This window comes from Protomyctophum parallelum (genome assembly GCF_964188405.1).
Source record: "Protomyctophum parallelum genome assembly, chromosome: 8".
NCBI lineage: Eukaryota > Metazoa > Chordata > Actinopteri > Myctophiformes > Myctophidae > Protomyctophum > Protomyctophum parallelum.
Genome location: NC_139703.1, coordinates 24,213,202 through 24,234,778, shown reverse-complemented (window position 1 = coordinate 24,234,778; position 21,577 = coordinate 24,213,202). Strand labels below are relative to the sequence as shown.

Genomic DNA, 21,577 nt, shown 5'->3' with positions numbered 1-21,577 from the left:
ACACACACACACACACACACACACACACACACACACACACACACACACACAGGACCGCAGCAGCGTAAGCAGAAAAAAAAGAAAGGAATAAGAAAGAAAGAGAGAAAGAAAGAAAGAAAGAAAGAAAGAAAGAAAGAAAGAAAGAAAGAAAGAAAGAAAGAAAGAAAGAAAGAAAGAAAGAAAGAAAGGAACAACAAAGGGAGCCATTATTTATTTGTGTTAATTGAGCAACATATAGGCCTAAAGAAACACATAGCCTAATGATTTATGTTTATTTTTCATTTATATTAACAGACATTGTATGTTCATCTTTACCAAGCAAATATTAGATTAGGCCTAAAACACCTCTTCTATAACATTTAACTGTGTTTATACATTTTATTCATTATAATCTTGTTTTTGTGTTTTTGTTTCTTATACATCTGATATATTATTATTATTATTATTATTATTAAATTAACTTTGTGCTGTATAGCCTACTTGAAGGAAACCCCCCTGCTATATGTGTGATGACGGTCCCTAAAGCCACATGCACATCCACACAGGAAACACCCCCCCCCCCCCCCCTCCGCCCGAATAGATAGATAGATAGATAGATAGATAGATAGATAGATAGATAGATAGATAGATAGATAGATAGATAGATAGATAGATAGATAGATAGATAGATAGATAGATAGATAGATAGATAGATAGATAGATAGATAGGCAGACAGACAGACAGACAGACAGACAGACAGACAGACAGAAGGACACGAAATAATTCAGTTTTCTTTTTCTTTTTCTTTTTTTCTTTTCTTTTTAATGTTACCACTATCACAGTAATCCTTAATCATATTCCATCATTCAATGGCCCTTGGATAGAAATGATGGTCGTTGACGCTTAATTAATTGCTGCATCAAGGAAGGCAATTATGTTTCTGCGCTATCAATAGGTCTACATCTATTCTAAGATAGCATACATGTTGTGAAAATGTGTAAAAGAAAAAAAAAGCCTCTTAGATGTAGTGAAGTAGAAGTAAAACTAATTATTGAAATCTTTTTTTTCGCATAATGTTCACCTATAGGCTACTCACAATAGGGATGCTATAGAGTTCATGTATAGGTACTTATGCTTAGCCTATTGTTAACTTTTTCCTTATAATGACGCACATATCTTGATTATTTTTACCTTAAATGTATTAATCTAATCTCTTCCAATATCATGGATGAAAATTTAATATAGTGTTACAAGCAAAAAAAGAGCAGTGATGGGAGCTTAAACAAGAAATGATCACATATGGTGAAAGAAGCGCTGTCTCCGTTGTCCCCCCCATATTAGTACGGGGCAGCGGTGGCCGAACGGTTTGCGGAGCGGTCTTGATATCGGAAGGTCGCTAGTTCGTATCCCCGGACGGGCACGTTAAAAATACCACCGTTGAAGTGCCCTTGAGCAAGGCATTGAACTCCTACCATGAAATGTTCTATATGAGCAGGGCCTGGCTGTAAACAAGTTCTTGAGCTTAGTCCAGTTACCCTGGGTAAACATAGTACCTTTTAGTATGATTAATATTTTAGTAACGTGTAGGCCTATGTTTGTGCGTCACAACCTCACGCCTCACGGGCGTTGTTTGCGTTCGTTTCCGACGTTCTGTGCGTGGTTCAGTGACTGTGTTTTTTTGTGGCTTTCCATTGGCTGCGCTGCGCTGTTTCAGCTGCGTTTGTTGTCAAATGACTGTAGTATGCGCTGTGTCGGTGTGAGCTCTTCCTTCCCCTTCCCATTGGCCAGAGGTAGCTTTGCCGTTGCTTGCTGTCCCATTGGCTAGAAGCAGCCAATCACGACTAGGTGGCGATCTGGTCATCTATACATTTCATGAGCTTTCACTAGTCAGGTTTCACCTGACAGAAAAGTATAGGGTCTGGATTATGACCCATAAATGTCCCCACCTGCTGGACACTCCAGGAAACAGCAACCAGAGTAAATCTGAGGAATCTACTTCAGACAACCAAATGGACGGTCTGTAACTCTGAGAGTGTTAGGTCTGTAACTCTGAGAGTGTATACAAATAGAACCAAATGGACCCTTACAGGAATGTAACTCTGAGAGTGTACACATGGAACCAAATGGACCCTTGTCACCCTTACGGGCAGGGGGGCAGTGAAGCCAATAGTGTCTGAAGCCAGTAGGAAATCCTGACTTCCTGAAAGTTCATATTATAGCCTGTTGTGGCGCTGTCATTGGGCCCAAAAAACCCCATAGCTCCATAGAGGTCCATGTATTTGGGCCATAGACTGTAAAAAGAAAAAATATGGACAAAGCGTTCTCCGGGTCTGATATGGACGTAAGATGAAGCCAGTCAGTCCTTGAATTGTAAATCGCCATCTTTCTAGATCCGTTTGGGCCCAGCTGGCCATTGGCTGGCCCAGACAACGAGGCGGGACTTCCCCCCTTCTTCTTCGTTGGTTTTTATTTTGACTCAAACGGGGGGCGGCTCCCGATCATAGACTGTAACGGTAGCCACGCCCCTCAGAACATACACGACTTTATGGTCATTTTTTTAATAAATGGGACCATAATTTTCCAAAAGGAATATTATGACATGAGAAATGAGACTTTAAACTAGTTACTGGAAGCAGAAAGTATTCATGACCATGTTTATTAAGGTAATACAGTCTAGGTGAAGTTGGGCCCAAATACATGGACCTCTATGGAGATATGGGTTTATTTGGGCCCAATGACAGCGCCACAACAGGACATTATATGAACTTTCAGGAAGTCCCGATTTCCTTAGCGGCTTCACAAAATATAGCCTGTCCTAAACAACACGCAGTTATCTGGCGCCATCTACCGGTCAACTTGCTGAACTACAATAGTCTTCCACAAAAATAAAAAGGTGTAGCCTACTTATCAGTGTTAATTTTGGTCAATCAAATGTTTGGTCGTTCTTTTGTTTTTTTGGGCCACCACAATGCTTTTCCAATGGGAGTCACATGGTTTGACCAAACTTTTTTTTTTGATGAGGGGGGAGGGGCAGAACACCACCAGCAATCAGCAATCAAACACAAATGTTTGATCAAACCATGTGACTCCAATTGGAAAAGCATTGTGATGGCCTAAAAAAATGACCAAACATTTGTTTGATTGGTGTTTGGTACGTCTGAATGAGGCCTAAAACTAGACTAAGACTAAACAACAATCCCTGATGAAGGCGACCTAATCAGTTACATACATGTGTGTATTTATTTATTGATTCATTAAAGGAATATTTCACTTAAAATAACCCCACTTCATTTCATTGTCTACACTGCCCCGCCCCGCCCCCCTTACATCATTTTTCAATCAATTCTTTCCAGGCTTTCTCAGGCTGCTGATGCTCATTTTCATTGTCTCCACCAGGCCGAAGTCTCCACCAGGCCAAAGGCATGGGGAGAGAGTATGTTTTGCACTCCGTCCGTGTGTGAGTCTGTCTGTGTGTGTGTCCATCCGTCTGTGTACAGCTAATCTCCGGCACCGTCACCCAGTCGATGCCAAATTTTGCACACAGACTCCCAAGTTGCAAACGATGAACCTCTGCCCCAAAAATTCCAGAAAGGCCTGTTATAGCGCCACCAGGAGGCCGACTTTTATAAAACATTTTTTTTAATATATTTCTCCTCCAGATTGCAGCATGCACGTGAAATCTTTCACAGACTTTCCTACTAGGCTGAAAATACAGGATGAAAATACAGGATGAAAAAGACAGGATGAAAAGACAGGATGAAAATACAGGATGAAAATACAGGATGAAAAAGATAGGATGAAAAGACAGGATGAAAAATACAGGATGAAAATACAGGATGAAAATACATGGATGTAACAATGATGTCACTGGTTGACGGGTGTCTGAACTGCCCACAGCCCTCCTATGAGACACAGACCGAGTAGGGAAACAAAATGGTCGTGTTTTATCATGAACATTAGTGAGGACCAATTCAGTATTTTAGCTGTGACGTGAGCGCCCCCTCCTGAGATACTTCCGGGTCCTACTTTTGTGTCGCTTTTGTGTCCCCATGGAGTTATACTGTGACGCTCCGTCGGACTAAATCTGAGACGAAAACAACCACGAAAGTCTCATTTTACCGCTTTCCTCGCAACAACAAAGCTGCGCTGCTCTCCAAAATCTGGCTGTGACAGGCCGTCTGCACCACATGGAATACTATCGCCATTTTATTTGATTGTGTCAACTAAATCCTCATTAATGCAAACTAGATTCAACATACTCAAGCCTGCACACATTGTAAATATCCCCCGAAATATTTTACCGAGCAAATGGACTGTTGCCACCTTCAATAATAATGATAATAATAGTCTTTATTGTCTCCACATCATATATTTTTGTTGTCATGGACACTTGTACAAAACATTAATAATTCTACTCGAGTTGGAAGCATTAAGACCCATTTTAACCCTCTATGGCTTCCTTTCTGAAAAATAACGTTAATTTAAAAAGATTCACGCGTTTAGATATTCTATTTACAATGGGATGCGGACGGGAGCTGGTGCCACTTGGACCCGGACGTAACGTAGCACTACAAAATGACGTCAGACTTAAATACTGAATTATATGAAGAGATGTTGAAAAGTGGTGAAGTGGTCCTTTAAGTATGTGTTAGACTGAAAAGAGAGCAGCAGCATTCTGTACTAATTGAAGGCGATGAATAGATTTTTTTTGTGAGGCAGCCGGTATACAGAGAGTTAGTTTAGATGTTTCTTAAATGATAAAATGAGGATTAAATTACTTCCTTAATGTGGTGTTCAAAGTTGAGGTCGGGATCAAAGGTGACGCCTTTGAGGAAGTTTTTTAGCATCCAGCTTTTGAAGGCAAGGCCGTTGTGTATCTCATACCTTCCTCTTGACAATACAACATAGATTCTCTGTGGGGTTCAGCTCAGGCCAGTTGGCTGGTCAGTTAAGCACAGTAATACCATGGTCAGTACACTAGTTAGTAGTTTTGGCACTGTGGGAAATAACATTGGCAGCTATGACAGGAGACGGAAGCTTGTCTGACCATCATGCTAGCTTAGCAACCGTTGGGACAATCGCTTTTGGGGTGCATGGGATTTAGCGAAGGGTCTACAGTTCGAAAAGAGTGCAGCTCCATAATCTCCATGAGACTGACAGATGCCGATGTGGATTCTGGGCCTGAGACTCTGAACACTCCATATATGGACGGTCATCATACATCACCAACAAGTCATGATGACTCAGATATAAAGTCCAGAACCGGCTCAGCGGTGCATATACAGTAATTTCAAGAGCACGCAGTACGTGCAGGATAGAACCACAGAGTGTTTCTCTGGTGAAAAATAAAAAACAACAAGGCAAGATGCAGATCACCTTGAAGACGCTTCAGGAGGAGCAGACGTTTCAAATCGACATCGACTCGGAGGAGACGGTGAAGACCCTGAAGGAGAAGATCGAACGCGCCAAGGGGAAGGACGCGTTCCCGGTCGACGGGCAGCGACTGACGTACGCCGACAGGGTGCTAAGCGACGACACGGCACTGCTCAAGGAGTACAGGATCCACGAGAAGAACGACGCGGTCACGGTCACGGTGGCCTCGGCGCCGCCGTCGGGCCCCGCCAGCCTGCCGGCGGGTCCGCATCCCAAAGACGACAAGAAAGGCGGAGTGCCTTTCACGTCCACGGCGCGAACCCGGAGCTCCGCCGCGACGACACCGAGCACCTCCGAAAACGGAGCCATGTCGTCCGGCGCGACACTGTTGGACGACGCCATTTCGGCCATGGTGATCGGCAGCTCCCACGAGGCCACGGTGGTGGAGCTGATGTCCATGGGCTACGAGAGAGAGAGCGTGGTGGCGGCGCTCCGGGCGAGCTACAACAACCCCGACCGAGCCGTGGAGTACCTGCTGACGGGCATCCCAGACGCGACGGACGTAGGAGGGGACGGAGGAGGAGGTGTCTCCGATGACCTGGAGGACTCCCGGGGCAGAGGAGGAACAGCGGCCGCTCCCACTCGTGCTGGCGGTCTGAGTCTTTCCGCCATGATCACTGGCTCCTCCTCCCCCTCCTCTGCGCAGCAGCAGTGGCGAGGAGGCTACGGCGGCTGCAACCCAACGCTCAAGCTGCCCGGGCAGCCCACGGCCACGGAGACGGAGGCGCTAGAGAAGCTGAAGGCGCTGGGCTTCCCTGAGACGATGGTTGTGGAGGCCTACTACGCCTGCGACAAGAACGAGAACATGGCCGCCAACTTCTTGCTGGAGCAGAGCTTTGACGACGGCGGCGGCGGCGGCTCCGTCGAGCCGTAAGCTCGTCGTTGGTGTTGTCGTCCTGTCCCTTGATGGGTTCTCTGTGCTCCGTCGAGCCATAAGCTCGCAGAGCACCGTAAAGACATCTGACGTAATGTACACATCCGTTCCTATGGTCGCCGTCCATTCTGAATTCCAATGGACGTTTTCTTGGTGGGCTCGCTCCAGTGAGAACACACACTATAGTTCTCTACAGCTACTTGCCATCTCACTATACTTCCACATACTTTGAGCTAGAAATCTAGTTCAAACGTCAAGCTTTATGCAGTTATTTATAGTATTATTCTTTTTACAATATATTTTATTTTGTAAAAGTTCTTGAATGAGGAAGGGTCAGATCTTTCTGTCTGTCATGACAACACATTGTGACTGGGGTGAGTTTCAGCAGGAACTGCTTTTCTAGTTTTAATAAATATCGCAGGAGAGAGGTAGGGATTGCAGATTAAACTTTCTCATATATTCCATAGATAGCTTCATATACTTAAATGTTTGCCATACATTATCTGTTCTATTGATATGTTTGATTCATGTTGATGTGTATTTTTAGTCAGTTAAACCTTTTAAACCATAACTATTGTATTTAGTCAACTTGACCCATGGGCTCGGTACTTGGTCGGCTCTTTTTCCCCCTCTACACCATCATTCAGAAAATAGTGGAATAAGTGGATCTACAAGTTCACAATGCCCTGTGCTGCGAGGCAAATTTTCAGCCAATGTTCTCCCCATCACACAAATAATTGTGTTCCCCCCCTAAAAGACCCCTGTGTCAGAGGACAGCAACACTCCTTATGGTGACTGACCAACCAGAATGCAGGACCACTTGAGACCCCGCCCCCAGCTGAAGTTAAAGGGCCACTTTCACCCCTTTTGCAACCAGTGTGCGAATTTCTAATTGTGCTACTGTTATCTACTACAAATACTATTAACTTGAGTGACTTGAGTGACTGCAGTTTCTTCCAGCGGTGAAATGTCCCTTTAAGTCAAAGATTCTTCATTTAGGAAGATAGTTCATCTCGGTTGGAGCCACTAGAGGCGACATGGTAGTCCTAGATCCAGTGAGAGAGAGGTCAATAATATAAGTATAGACTTTCTCCTGAAAAAGCAGTTTGAGTATGAACATCTTGTGAATATTAATTGTGGCGATCGGGTCCAATATTTAGTTCAGTAACCATGGAGCTAAAGAATGGTTCAGATGTGTATTTAGTTTTAGTCATAGTCTTTTGAATAAAATCTCATTTAGTTTTAGTCATCTGAAATGTTCTCCACTAGTTCCTCCCTAACATTTTAGTTTAGTTTTTATTTGTTGACCAATATAGTTAGTCTCAGTTTTAGTCATAGCTTACTAAGCTTAGATTTTTTATTTCATTTTCGTAAATGAAGAAATTAAGGTAGTCGACGGACATTTTTCATAATAGTTTTAGTCAACTCACTCTAAGGGATTGATTGATTAATTGATTGAAGTATTTATTAACAGTTTGTAGAATTACAGTACATTTCAAGCACAACTCGACAACTCGGGACGACGCCATAACGCATTACACTTGTTTACTTTAGGGTCCACCATTTTCAATTCATCAGAACATTTAGAGACATACAAATATACACTTATATAGATAAAAATCACACCTGTGTGAAGTGAGGGGCGCTCTTATATCATTATAGCCTGATCATACATCATCTCATGAACAACTGAATTGATGTGATTGGTTGGTTAAATTTACGTCATATTTGGCGGACATTTGACCTAATTTATCCTTTCATTGTCAATGTCAAATATATATAGAGGAGGGACTAGCGCCCCTCAAAAACAGGAGATCATCATAAAAGGAGGTAAAAACATATACAGTGAGGGAAAAAGGGGGGTTTCAGATTTTACGGGGTCCAGTTTTGAATTGCAGCCGTCCGTAGGGGCCCTCTGAGAGCAGTTTTGGAGGAGTCAAGGGATTTGCATGTCTTAATGACTGTTGATAGGGCGTTCCACATTTTTGTGGCATAGGAGCTAAATTAATTTACTCCCTTGTTAGTGCCGAATCTGGGTTGCACATGGTTTGTTGAACTCCCTCTGGTGTTGGGTGTGGACTTCGTTGACATTAAGGAAGTATTTAGACAGGTACATGGGTGTAGCGAATCTTGTGGACCAGACCCATTGCAATATGCTGTACTGTCGTCAACCCTAAGCCATTCCAGCCTGTCAAAGTGGGCAGGGGTGAGGTGGGTACGGGGAGTGAGGCCAAGTAGCTTGGCCAGTTTGTTTTGGGAAGTCTGAGGTGTTGAGGTGTTGTCACAACACCTCAACACCTCAGGACTTCCCAAAACCAAGGTACCAAGAGGTGCAGGCATAGTCGAAGAATCTTGTTCTTTGGTTGACTTTTTTGATTACGTTGGTGGCCATTTCATCACCGGAAAGATTTGGGAAAGCTCCACCTTGTGCAGTTTTGGCCGAAGAGGAACTATCACTGAGCACTGCGTGCTGTCACAGCCAGGTATAAGTAGCCAGCCAGGTGATTGCCAGATGGGGACCAGCCAGGTAATAGCCAGGACACACCTCCCCGCAGGTAGAATGCAGCTCCAACCTAGACATGGAAAAGACATTCAAGCTGCCATTAAAAAACGAGCAAATCACAGGCAACAGGCATTCTGATTGGCCAGTATGAGATGATGCATGATGATGTATCATCACCAATCACATGGTGGGAGCGCTTGGTCAATGGGGACCACCTTATGTATACCTTATGTAGCAATGTCCACTATAACATAAATTGATGTACGATGACAAGAGCACCCCTCAATTTTGTGTGACCGTGTGTACCCCATAGCGATGATTTGATTGGCTGAGGGCTTAAAAAGTGAAGATAAAAATCACACCCGTGTGAAGTGAGGGGCACTATCATAGTACGTCACCTCATTCTGGCCAATCACAATTTGCGTCCTCACCTTCGTCATCAATGTTTGTGTTTACATGACGTAAAATTTGACGTAATTTGACTATGGTGTAAAATTTACATAGCCAATACTATGGACAAGTTGTCTCAAGACACTATAGGCTACATATTGCCTACAGGCTTTTTGCTGAGTCTAGGGCTCTAGGCTAGAGCCCTAGACTCAGCAAAGGACTGACAGAGAACCCACCCTGAGCAAGCAATTTTGCAACACTGGAAACAAAAAACTCCCCCTTTTTGCATCAGATGCATCAGGCCTGGCGGAGGAGACAATGGTGTAGAGAGGTCATTTGCATAACTAAGTAGAGGGGGCAACCATATATTTGCATACTTGCATTTGCATATCTGTCTGTGGACTGCAGTGTGTTGTGCTACTGTAAGTGGCCCTTTGTGTGGCCCTTTGAAATCAAAACTCGACTATAGGGTAAGGTAAGGTGGTCCATTTAAGTAAGGGGTAGTTTTAACCTGCCACAGAGGAGAGGAAGAGAGAGAGAGAATAGGAGAAAGAGAGCCTATACATATCACTATGTTTACAGTACATTACAGTAGCCTACGGCACATCCAATTATTAATAACAAATAAATAGTGCACAGTGACAGAACAGAAGCAGTGAAGAGTTTCACTCAATGCATGGATGAATATCCGTGCAGGAATGAATGCAGTCCACTAGGGGGTACTGTCACACAGGAGAAACAACACAGTAGGCCTAGGTGTAGAGCAGGTATGTTTCTGAAAAGAGTAAATAGAAAGCAGGATTTCTACAGGTTGTCTTACTGCCGAAAACCACCAAAATTACTACAAAAATAATCAATAGTTGATTATATACTTTACAATTACGTTTATTACATAGTTTCATTGTATCCGTAAAACTGACTGTAAGAGGCTGAGCCTATGGTGCATGTATGTTTGCTTTATAGTATAGACTATCATTTGATGACGTGACGTCTTAATTTGCAAATTAGTTGTAGAAAATTAAATTAAAAATAAATCCTATAAAATCAGAAACTATTTCGTGAGAATAAATTAATCATCACCTGTACAAAAGTCCTGTGAAAGATTAGGGAAAAAATGATCGGAGAATCTGTGATCTGCTTGTTGAGCCTCTTTGATAATCGATTGGTCTCCCCTGCAGAGGAAGTAGGGAACAACCCCTCTCGTCTGATTATATTTATCTGCACTAAGCGGTGAGTCAAAGCTGTGTTTATTATTATTATTGGTTGATAATAATGTTTGTTTGTGTGTTTTATTATTGCTGCTCCCCGTTAGCCACCGTTAGTAGCCTATGTTAACGTTACAACTGCCCTGATAACAGTCATGACGCAACTGCACCCTGTTTTACGCACTTAATTTGTCCATTTACAACGTTAACGTCTACAATACATAAACGCTCACATGTCAAAGTTCTCACCGCAGAGCCACGGCTGTTACATAAGTCCTCGACTTGGGTATAAGAACCCGAATTTTCCTTATTGTTCAATAAAACGCATTTTGATCTGATTGGTGGCCATTTTCTCAGTTCTCTCGCCATATGCTTTCAACTACGCTACCCTATCGTCTGACAGGTGTATTGCACTCTGATTACATTATAACTATGAGACAATTGGCCACCGATCGGATAAAAATGCTTTTTATTCAACGATAAGGAAGATACGGTTACGTATACCCACTCGAGGACTTATGTAACATCCGTGGCTCTGGGATGAGAACTTTATATTTGACATCTGATCGTTTATGTAGACGTTAATGTTGTAAATGGAACAAGTGCGTAAAACAGGTTGAAGTTCCGCCATGACGCTCGTGACAGCTCGTGACCCAAATAAACAAGCTACGACTACGTTGTAGCCATTGTAGATCTACGACGTTGTAGTCTTAGCTTGTTTGTTGTTTGGGCTTGCTTCCTAGTGGTTCTTGATTGATTGATTGCAAAAGAAAAGCACAGATCCATACAAAAGGGTAAATACAAGAAAGATTAAATGATTGATTGAATTTTGTATTCACAGTTTGTAAATGTGTAGAGAAACAGTTTCCATTGGGGTCGGGTATACAACATGTGCAAAGACATCACATAAAAACAAGCTCTAATCAAAAAGAAAAACGTGTGAAGGCTACAGTAAACAGTTGGGGATTGGGGGCATATTTCTGGTGATAAGCTCAGACCGCAGCTGTAGAATCAGAAATCTTTATTGTCGCAATGTCGCATCATATTACAAGTAAGGTGGGTGAACTTCTTGGTTGTGCAGGCTCATCATTGCAGTTAAAAAGATAAAGAGAGAATAGTAGGCTACATATGACTTCTCCAGGCGCCCGAGACAGTAGTCGTTGTTCAGTACAGTAACTCTACGGTTACTGTACTGTACTTTGCAATACTGTACTGTACTTTGTTGTACTGTACTGTTCTTCGTAGTACTGTACTGTACTTTGTAGTACTGTACTTGCACAGCAACACATGAGCTTGTAGATCTGAGAATATTTGTACTTTGTACAACAGTGACATTTGGTGGTTAACAAAAAGTACTTCCGTTCTCAGACATACATACATAAAGACACACACTGCTGCGTGTAGGAGTGGTTAGCAGCACAGGGCAGATATAACAAATGAAATATACAAAGAGATAACTGACAATGTTATACTTAAAAAAAAGAAAAGTATAAATAGCGGAAATAGCAGATCTACAAGTTTACAACACATGTCAGAACCGCTGTAGAGGCTCCAACACATAATGTCTGGGTGGGGCATGTATTTCCAATTTGCATCGTTCCAAGTAGGCCAGTGCACCGCTGTAGAGGCCCCACGGGCACCGCTCTAGTTTCTGAAAATGATGCATTCTCTATGGAGCTGCCAGAGAGAAAGATTTGTTTTGAAAAGAGCAGATCTACAAGATCACAACACGTCACATGGCGACACTTGGTGAGATGTACAGTAGTAGATGTGATGTAGATGTGATATTGTAGATTAACTTTGTGTTAATTCCTTCAGTTTTGAAAAGAGCAAAATGGTTAATAATGTGTTTACAAGTAACAGTGTCTTTGCTTATTAACGGCGCATTTTTGTTTGATTATTTATATTTGTATTTATTCATTAAGACTCATACTTCCTTAAATGATTGGTTTAACCTGTTTAAGCAGAAAACATGGACATTGTTGTCGTAGCGATTGCGTTTCTTCCCACCCTAAAAGAGTACACGCCCACCAGTTCGTTAAGTATGTCTGGTTTGCCTGGTGGGTGGTGATGGGTTGTGATCCACCTGAACCTAACCACAGCTGTGGTTGTATGTTAAAGGGGGAGGGGTTAGCGGAGGGGATGATATTGTGGTTTCACTATATCACTGTTTTTTCATTGGCAGCCTCCAGGAAGAAACCCTAAATACAAAGGGCACATAACATCATTGCACATAACAACCACACCAAGGGGTCTAATGAAGTACTGTCACCTCATAAACACATGAAAAACTGCAAAAATCACGTCACAAGTAATTTGTCACTTACATTGCTGTAAGCCACAGCCTTTTAGTTGATCTGATCTGACTCCCCAATCCAACCCTTGATGCTGAGTGCCAAGCAGGGCAGCGTTGGCTCCCATTTATACAGTCTTTGGTATGACCCGGCCGGGTATCGAACCCCGACCTCCCAGTTTCAGGGCGGACACTCTAACCACAAGGTCACTGAGCTGGTCAAAAATGCTAAGTCGTGTACAGGGGTTGACACTGAGGTCATGCCCACTTGCCCGAATAGTAAATCGGCCATTATAAAGTCATTCATTTGAATTATTATTTATTTGTTTTAACTTTGTTACACATCCGCAAGCAGAGATGGATTCAATTTCTGAACGAATTGAAAGAATATATATATACAGTATATATCCTCCCAAATTTATCGAAAGAACCATTTAATGAGAATCTAATCTTTTGCAATTTTATCCAACTAGTCCTTACCCGTTGTGAGATATTTGCCCCCCCTTGTGGCCGTGAAGGGTACTGCGCCTGGGTGCGTTTGTAATTGACTAATTAATTAATTAATAATCATTAATGTGTCAAATCGAAAAAAGGGCTTCGTTACGCCCTCCATATGCATATGGTCAATGCCTGTGTGAAAGTGGGAGTGATTGGTGCAGGCAGTAAGGAGTTACGGCACTGTTTCTGACACACAGACACACACTCAGACATTCGGTTAATTATAGTATGATGATGATGAGTGTGAGAGAAATTACCGTTACATTTCAACACTTTTCTTCTTTTCTTTTCACTTTCTAGGACTGTGTGATAAAAAAAAATATCTCAATTTGTATGGCAAATACCTAGGAATATGATTATGGGTTCACACTTGCTATTTTATATTTTTAGCAACAGTGAAAATGGCACATTATAGGTAAACAGTGCTATTATTTTACATTCCACAGACCAGTGGCAAGCTCTCTGGCCACGTTCAGGTGTTTAGATATCTCGACCTCGTGTTGTGTTTTGGTTGCGTCCCCTCTAAAACTAGCACTTGCCCGGTTGGGCAACCTGAAAGCAAACTCCACCTGCCCGGATGACGGATGTTGTATTTACGTGCCAGGGGCCGGGGGGGAAACCCTTAGTGTCAACGCCTGGTCTATGAAGCTGCCAGAGAGAAAGGCAGCAAGCAGTATAATTTGAAGTGTCCTCTTTTCAGGGCGTAACATTGTCAGCTGGTTGACCAGATGGAAGGAGCTGGAGGAGGACATGTTAGCGCCCCCTGTGGCCTGGAGGATCGCAGTGATGGACATCCCGGTGAAACAGAGGTTAGTGGATTCAATGTGATCTCCTTCCCCTTGGAAAGGTTCACCTACAATGAGTTCACACTTGCTATTTTATATCAACTAGGGATGCCTATTTTTATTATTTCGTCTCCACTTATGTGCAACTAAATGTATATCAATGAACCCATTAAAGGCGTAAATAAAAAATATCATCATCATGTCATCACATGGGCATACCTAACAATCAATGCCAAAAATAATGGGCAAATTCTCATTTCTGTCCATGAAGACCATAATTTCTTTTTTTTTTTATTACTTCCTGCGTGATGACATGTAGAGATACTGTTAAGGCAGTCTGTAGGACACAGGCTCAGACGGACAATACATTAATAATGAGGCAACACAAGAATTCAGAGTTTGGATGTATGAGGATTTTACTCGAGTAAGGAGTAACATAGGATCACAGCCTTTATAGCTTTTACTCCCACAACAGCCAGTCCCCAACATAGCCTCAAGACTTGAGCCGATCAGTTCAACAAATGGGACAGTAACAGAGTGAAACCAAACAGCACCACAGGGGTGTGACAGATGAGATAATCTCACAGGAAATGGCTGTACTGCAACCTTGCAACCTGGAGAAAAGTTACAAATATACTCTTTATAAACGGGTGTTATTCAATGTTTACATCCAATTACAATTTACAATTTAGGCATTTAGCAGACGCTCTTAATCCAGAGCGATTTACAATAATCAAGAACAAAAGCATGGGAAATACATCACAAAAGCATTTATCATAAAACATGCGTAAGCTAAGAAAGTAACAGTGGAATATCTATATTATGAGACTATACATATAAACTATATATATATACTACTATGCTATACATATGTACTATGGCGTGCTATGACTATATACAATGCAATTATAGTGCCGTCTACATAACATGCTATAAGTCTGTATCAGATGCTATCTAAGTCTACAGAAATGCTATCTAAGGGGGTAGGGTAAGTGCTATGGGCCATGATGGAGTCTGAAAAGGTGGGTTTTCAGACTACGGCGGAAGATTGGGAGTGATGCTGCCGTTCTGACTGCAATGGGAAGTGCATTCCACAGTTTTGGAGCCAGAAGGGAGAAGAGTTTGGGACGTGTGGAGCGTTGTCCCGGCGTTTTTAGTGAGGGTACTTCCAGCTTCCCTGCGTTGGCTGATCTGAGTGGGCGGGAGGGTTTGTAGGGTTCAATCATACTTGCAAGATATGGGGGAGCCATACCTTTGGTTGCCTTGAATGCCAGCATCAGAGTTTTGTATTCTGTGCGGGCAGCGACCGGGAGCCAGTGGAGGGAGCGGAGCAGGGGGGAGACATGTGAGAATTTTGGCTGGTTGAAGACCAAGCGAGCTGCAGCATTTTGGATCAGCTGGAGAGGCTTAAGTGCACATGCTGGTAGGCCAGTAAGGAGGGATTACAATAGTCGAGTTTTGACAAGACTGTTGTCTGGATTAGGAGCTGGGCTGATTCCTGGGTGAGGAACGGTCTAATTCGTCGTATATTATAGAGTGTGAACCTACAAATTGCTAGGACATTACACATCAACATCAATAAAAGCCAATAAATATGAAGCTCACCAGTTTGATTCCCATGCTTCGTTGTCCTCCTCCACAGCTGGTTTTGATTAAAGAACTACTCCGTTTTTAATCTCATTCAAGATGACATCCAGCATTACTTGTTTTAAATGTAATCATCACGCTAAAATATTGTATATACCGGTAGGTTGTGTATAGGTTAGAAATAATCCGCTGGCTTTTCCCCACGTCTCTCTGTCACTTTGTTTACAAACGAAATCACGTGCAGGAAGTCACAGACCCCATAGTCTGGAGGGAGCATGTGACGCTCTGATTGATTCAGAAACTTCAGAGCCAGCGTTTCAAGCTGAAACTTCAAAATAAAATATCCACCATTTCCATTTCCCTACACCTTTAAGACCTGGATCTCATCTGTGTCTTCTTAGCTTTTAACCACTTTTAACCATTATTTTATACTTTAGCTATTGAAAAATAGCAGATCTAGTGCCACGCTATGAGTTTGTAGATCTGCTATTTTTGAGAAATCGTGAAAACTTGTGCAAATCTTTGCACAACAACTTTTTAACTCGTATCTTTGTTTCTGGGAAGTCGCTGGAACAAAAAAGGTGTTCCTGCATAACTTCCTGGTTTGATGATGATGTCACACGCATACCCTCTATACAAACATGTTTCCTACTAAGATCGAGGGATACACCCGCAAACCTGCCATGACTTATTAATTGCATACGTTAAGGTCATTAGAAGACATTTTCTAACGCTGATGACTCTCATACTCTACTATCTGGTTCTGGTGTGTGTGCATGTACACAGGTATGTAGGCGCGCTTGCGTGTGCATGTGACGTCATTTAAAATACCATTCCCCCAGGGGGGAAAAACACCATTACACCACTGGACTTTGGTAATCTATACTATAGCTCAGTCTAGTCTAAATCGTGTGTGTGTGTGTGTGTGTGTGTGTGTGTGTGTGTGTGTGTGTGTGTGTGTGTGTGTGTGTGTGTGTGTGTGTGTGTGTGTGTGTGTGTGTGTGTGTGTGTGTGTGTGTGTGTGTGTGTGTGTGTGTGTGTGTGTGTGTGTGTGTGTGTGTGTGTGTGTGTGTGTGTCGTGCGTGCGTGCGTGTAACAGATGTCTACCAGTGACATCCATCTATCCGACTCAGCAGCCCTGAGTCCGGACCAGAGCTCTGCTGCGCCCTGGAGGACTGCTGTCTGCATGACTCCCATCTACTGCACTGATGCTGGGAAACAGACAGGCTGTGAGTAACACACTTTTTTTCAGGCCTCATGAGATTTAAATACTCCAGGCTCTGTCAAAAGCAGAGTACATCCAAGGGAGGTCTGCACACAAGTCAATCAAAGTTGTACGATTTGTCACACACCGTTACCGCAGTGAAATTTGTTCGCCGCATTTGACCCATCTCTTGGAGCGGTGAGCCGCAGCCGTGCCGCGCTCGAGAATTATTTGATTAGTTGATTTGTATGCCGTAAAAACTTTTTATCCTGCTAAACTTTAAACGCCCCCCAGCCTGGTCATACCAAAGAACAGGGCTGGGTAACTGTGATGATGAAGACGGCCACTATATTTCCACACTAGTCTCGGTGCCAGCCTTACTCATCTGCGAAGAGAAAAGCCTGGTCACAACCTAAAGCAGAGACGCTATCAGCGGATGTGTCTGTCCGGAACATCCGGATACGATATTTTTCCGACCAATCACAACACATCACGGAGAATGTAAACTTATTTCTAAAGCATCAACGTAATTTCCTTGAGCGGTACTTACACCAAAATTCCGCAACTTCCGCCCCCAAAAAAGTCTTGTCTTGTCCAACATGTTTCCACACTCACTCCAGAGGGCCACTATATTTCCACACTCGCTCCAGAGGGCCACTATATTTCCACACTCGCTCCAGAGGGCCACTATATTTCCACACTCGCTCCAGAGGGCCACTATATTTCCACACTCGCTCCACAGCGCCACTATATTTCCACACTCGCTCCAGAGGGCCACTATATTTCCACACTCGCTCCAGAGGGCCACTATATTTCCACACTCGCTCCAGAGGGCCACTATATTTCCACACTCGCTACAGAGGACCACTATATTTCCACACTCGCTCCAGAGGGCCACTATATTTCCACACTCACTCCAGAGGGCCACTATATTTCCACTCGCTCCAGAGGGCCACTATATTTCCACACTCACTCCAGAGAGCCACTATATTTCCACACGAAATGTTGCGAAAAACTTTGAATATATATTCTTTCACAGCAAACGTTTTTAACTCAAATCTTTGCTTCTGGGGGGGAGGTCCCTGAAACAACATATTTTCAGATGGGAGTCCGCAGCCAAATACATAATTCTGGGGGTCCTTGACATGAAAAAGGTTGAGCACCACTAACAGAAAACTGATTTAGATGCCATTTTTGCCATCAGCCTCAGGTCTAAATGGGTTAAAAACAACAGGGTCAACCAAACTGCTTTACAGAAAATGTCAAAGAGACACAAAAGTACACAAAACGCATCAGAAGTCAGACGACTCAAGGTCCTGGGTTCGATTCCCGCTGGGGGCGTGTCCTCTCCTCCGCGTCATCTGTGCCCATACCCGAGGCGGGGTTGGCGAAAGGGCCTTTCTGTGTGGAGTTTGCATGTTCTCCCCGTGTACCCGCCCAAAAAACATGCAGTAGTCCTGGTCTCTAAACTACCTCCCCCTGGCCAGCCGGGGCGCCTGATGGAGGGGAAAGGAACTGATCGGAATAATGTGTTCCTTCCGCGTGCTACGTCTGGCCGGTGAAACTGTCAGGTGAAAAGAAGCAGCTTGGACTACACATGCATAGAAGGAAGCATGAGGTCAGTCCGCTGCCCCCCCAGGTTGGCAGAGGAAATGTAGCACCCAGGATTACATTAGATAATTGGGGATAAAAATGGGTTACAAAATTGTGGGATAAAAATGATATATAAAAAATAAAAAAAGAAGTCAGACGACTTACCCAAGCTCCAAATGGATTTTCTTTTCCTGTGAACACAGCACACCGTCGACGATCGACTGGGGGAGCTAAAAAAAACAAGCCAAAAAAATAAGCTAAAATCAACATGTCCTATTGGATATAACAAAAAGACCTGACGGAAGCTAAACGCACCACGACATGAATCTGGCAGTCAATGAGTTCGAAATTAAAAGAAAATCTTCTAAATCCTCCAGTTTTCTGAAATAAATATTTTCACGATTTCTCAAAAATAGCAGACCTACAAAGCGCAGACCTCATAGCGCGCTACCGAGTGGCGCGCTTTGAGCTTGTAGATCTGCTATTTTTCAATAGCTAAATTACAACATAATGTTTAAAACACCAAAAGGGGTTCCCGCCCAAAATGGGTGAAAAATAGGGCTTAACCCTAAAACATACAGGGAGCCAGTGAGGTGAGGCCAGAACGGAGGAAATGTGGTCACGCCTCTTCTGGCACCTGTCAGAAGGCGTACAGCAGCGTTTTGTGACCCGATACATCCCTGTGTGGCTCTGACTCATTGAGGGTCGGTATAACCCAATGCCTCCCTGCGTGGCTCTGACTCAGCTTCGAGGGTTGGTCCCTATATGTCCCCATGACATCCTAGTCTAACGTTCAGGCAGTATTCTTGTATTCTCATGGTCGTGGGATGTACTTGTACATCAAGCTGCCTCATGCTACACAAACAGGATCTAGGCCATATGCCTGCCATATATGGGCCTCTCGGAAATCGTTGTTTCCCAAGGCTGCTTACATCAGTAGCTTCACATTGGAAATTTGGAATGGAGGTGTTTTGCTGAGTGGAGAATGATCATATATTCAATCAGAAGAATAGATTTGATCAAATCAGAAAATACATTGAGTTGTTCTCTGCTGACATAACCTCTCTCCTCCTTCTAGGTCTCTCACTCCTTCCGGTGTGTAAAGAGGTGGTTTCCCCTGAACAGCAGGAGAGGAGTCCCAGTCTGGTCCAGGTGAAACTAGAACCTCCACAGATTAAACAGGAACAGCAGGAGAGGAGTCCCACTCTGGTCCAGGTGGAACTAGAACTTCCGCATATTAAAGAGCAACAGGACGAGGAGTTACTTCAAAGACCAGAGAAGACTGCAGGGTCGTCGTTGAAATTAGAAGATGAAGATGATGCTGAAAACAGAGAGACGGAGCCTGTAGCCAGCACCTCAACTGAACACATGAAAACACAAGCTTACATAGAGTACTGGGTACGATCACAACCAACTGGCGATGACCAGCTCCTCTCTGCACACTGTTCTGAATCCGATACTGAAGACAGTGGAGAGCGGGTGGCCATTGAACAGCGGTCCGCTTTAAATACACTGAAATCACACAAGATACAATGTGTGGAAGGACAAATATTGTCGTTGACAAACAAGCCATCCCGGGACCCGAAATCATCAAGACAAACGGCATCCATCAGTAGTCAAACGGGAAAGAAAAGCTTTTGTTGTACAGAGTGTGGCAAAGTCTGTGGTAGAAAGGGTGATCTGAAAATACACATGAGGACGACTCATACGGAGGTACAGCCCTTCACCTGTACAGTTTGTAACAAAAGCTTTAGACATGCTGGACATCTGAATACACACATGATTACTCATACAGATGAAAAGCCCTTTGCTTGCACAGTTTGTAGTCAAAGCTTTAAACAAGCTGGAACTCTGAGAACACACATGAGGACTCATACAGGTGAAAATCCCTTTGCTTGTGCAGTTTGTAACAAAACCTTTACCACTAGTGGAAACATGAAGAGACACATGATGATTCATACCGGTGAGAAGCCCTTTGCTTGTGCAGTTTGTAACAAAAGCTTTACCGATAGTGGAAATGTGACGAAACACATGAGTATTCATACAGGTGAAAAACCATTTGTTTGCACAGTTTGTTACAAAAGCTTTAGACGTGCTGGACATCTGAAATCCCATATGATCATTCATACAGATGAAAAGCCCTTTGCTTGCACAGTTTGTAATCAAAGCTTTAACCGTCCTGAAAATCTGAAGGCACACAAATTGATTCATACAGGTGAAAAGTAGGGGTGTGACGATATATCGATATGGCAGTATATCGCTGTGATACACTGTGTGTGTGTGTGTGTGTGTGTGTGTGTGTGTGTGTGTGTGTGTGTGTGTGTGTGTGCGCGTGTGCGTGTGCGTGTGTGTGTCATATCGTCCTCCCAATATCTTGATATTGATTAGTTAGTAGTAGTAGGCTACCCGTTGTAGCAGTCAGTGTTTTACTGTTTGGAGGAGGCAAAATTCTTGCACAAGATTTTGGAATAAATACATAATTCCAGATTTTTGCCTTTTTTATGGTTATTTTTTTCATTTGCAGTTACAGATATCGTGATATAGCATTGATGAAATATCTTGCAAAATGTTGAATATCGCAATATATCGAATATCGTGATATTATTATTATTATGGAGGACCTAATATCACCACAGATATCGTATCGCGAGGTACCCGTATCGTCCCACCCCTAGTGAGAAGCCCTTTGCTTGTGCAGTTTGTAGACATTGTAGGCACTGATTGTGCAGTTTTAGACATTCTGGACATCTGAAAAGACATGAGGATTCATGACTATCCTGTATTAAAATTGCCTAATGGGTCAACGGTGAAGTCCCAGTAACTGTTGTTCTCCAGAACTAAGGTGAACTGTGTGGATTGAAGTTCTCAGTCGCCACGACTGAATTCAGTCTTTGGTATTCCACAGCAACCAGTAGACAGCAATCCATAGAAGCGTCTCTTGTACTGAGAGGAACTCGGACTGCAGAAGCAGACAACCCACAACACGGGAAGAGTATATTCTTGTAGGTGCAAGGCTCAAAAATACGAAATTGAAAGAAGGAAATGCCAGCACAACAACACATTTCTTTTCACATGTTTTATTACCTCTGACGTCCTTTGAGGAAGGCCCACCTGGCCGGAATGCAACCGAGTGTGAATGAGCGAGTGGCCGAGATTTTGGTATTGAAATTTGGCCAGTAACTGATCGTCAGGTGGAGCTGAGCATCACCAGAAATGAGATGGCAGTTAATTT

General features: G+C 43.2%; 1 protein-coding gene and 1 long non-coding RNA gene across 2 annotated transcripts; both read left to right on the top strand.

Annotated features, from left to right (window-relative positions):
* Positions 1 to 5,345: 5,345 nt before the first annotated feature.
* Positions 5,346 to 6,287, top strand: LOC310862962 (UV excision repair protein RAD23 homolog A-like; the record flags this gene model as incomplete). Its single annotated transcript, XM_083771084.1, has 1 exon — positions 5,346 to 6,287. The coding sequence occupies one exon, from the start codon at positions 5,346 to 5,348 to the stop codon at positions 6,285 to 6,287; it is 942 nt and encodes a 313-aa protein (XP_083627210.1).
* A 4,001-nt stretch (positions 6,288 to 10,288) lies between these two features.
* On the top strand, positions 10,289 to 20,822 carry LOC310862553. The gene is made up of 4 exons (XR_014569580.1): positions 10,289 to 10,410; positions 13,877 to 13,985; positions 16,648 to 16,777; positions 19,424 to 20,822. It is a non-coding gene; the product is annotated as an uncharacterized lncRNA (long non-coding RNA).
* Positions 20,823 to 21,577: the final 755 nt, after the last annotated feature.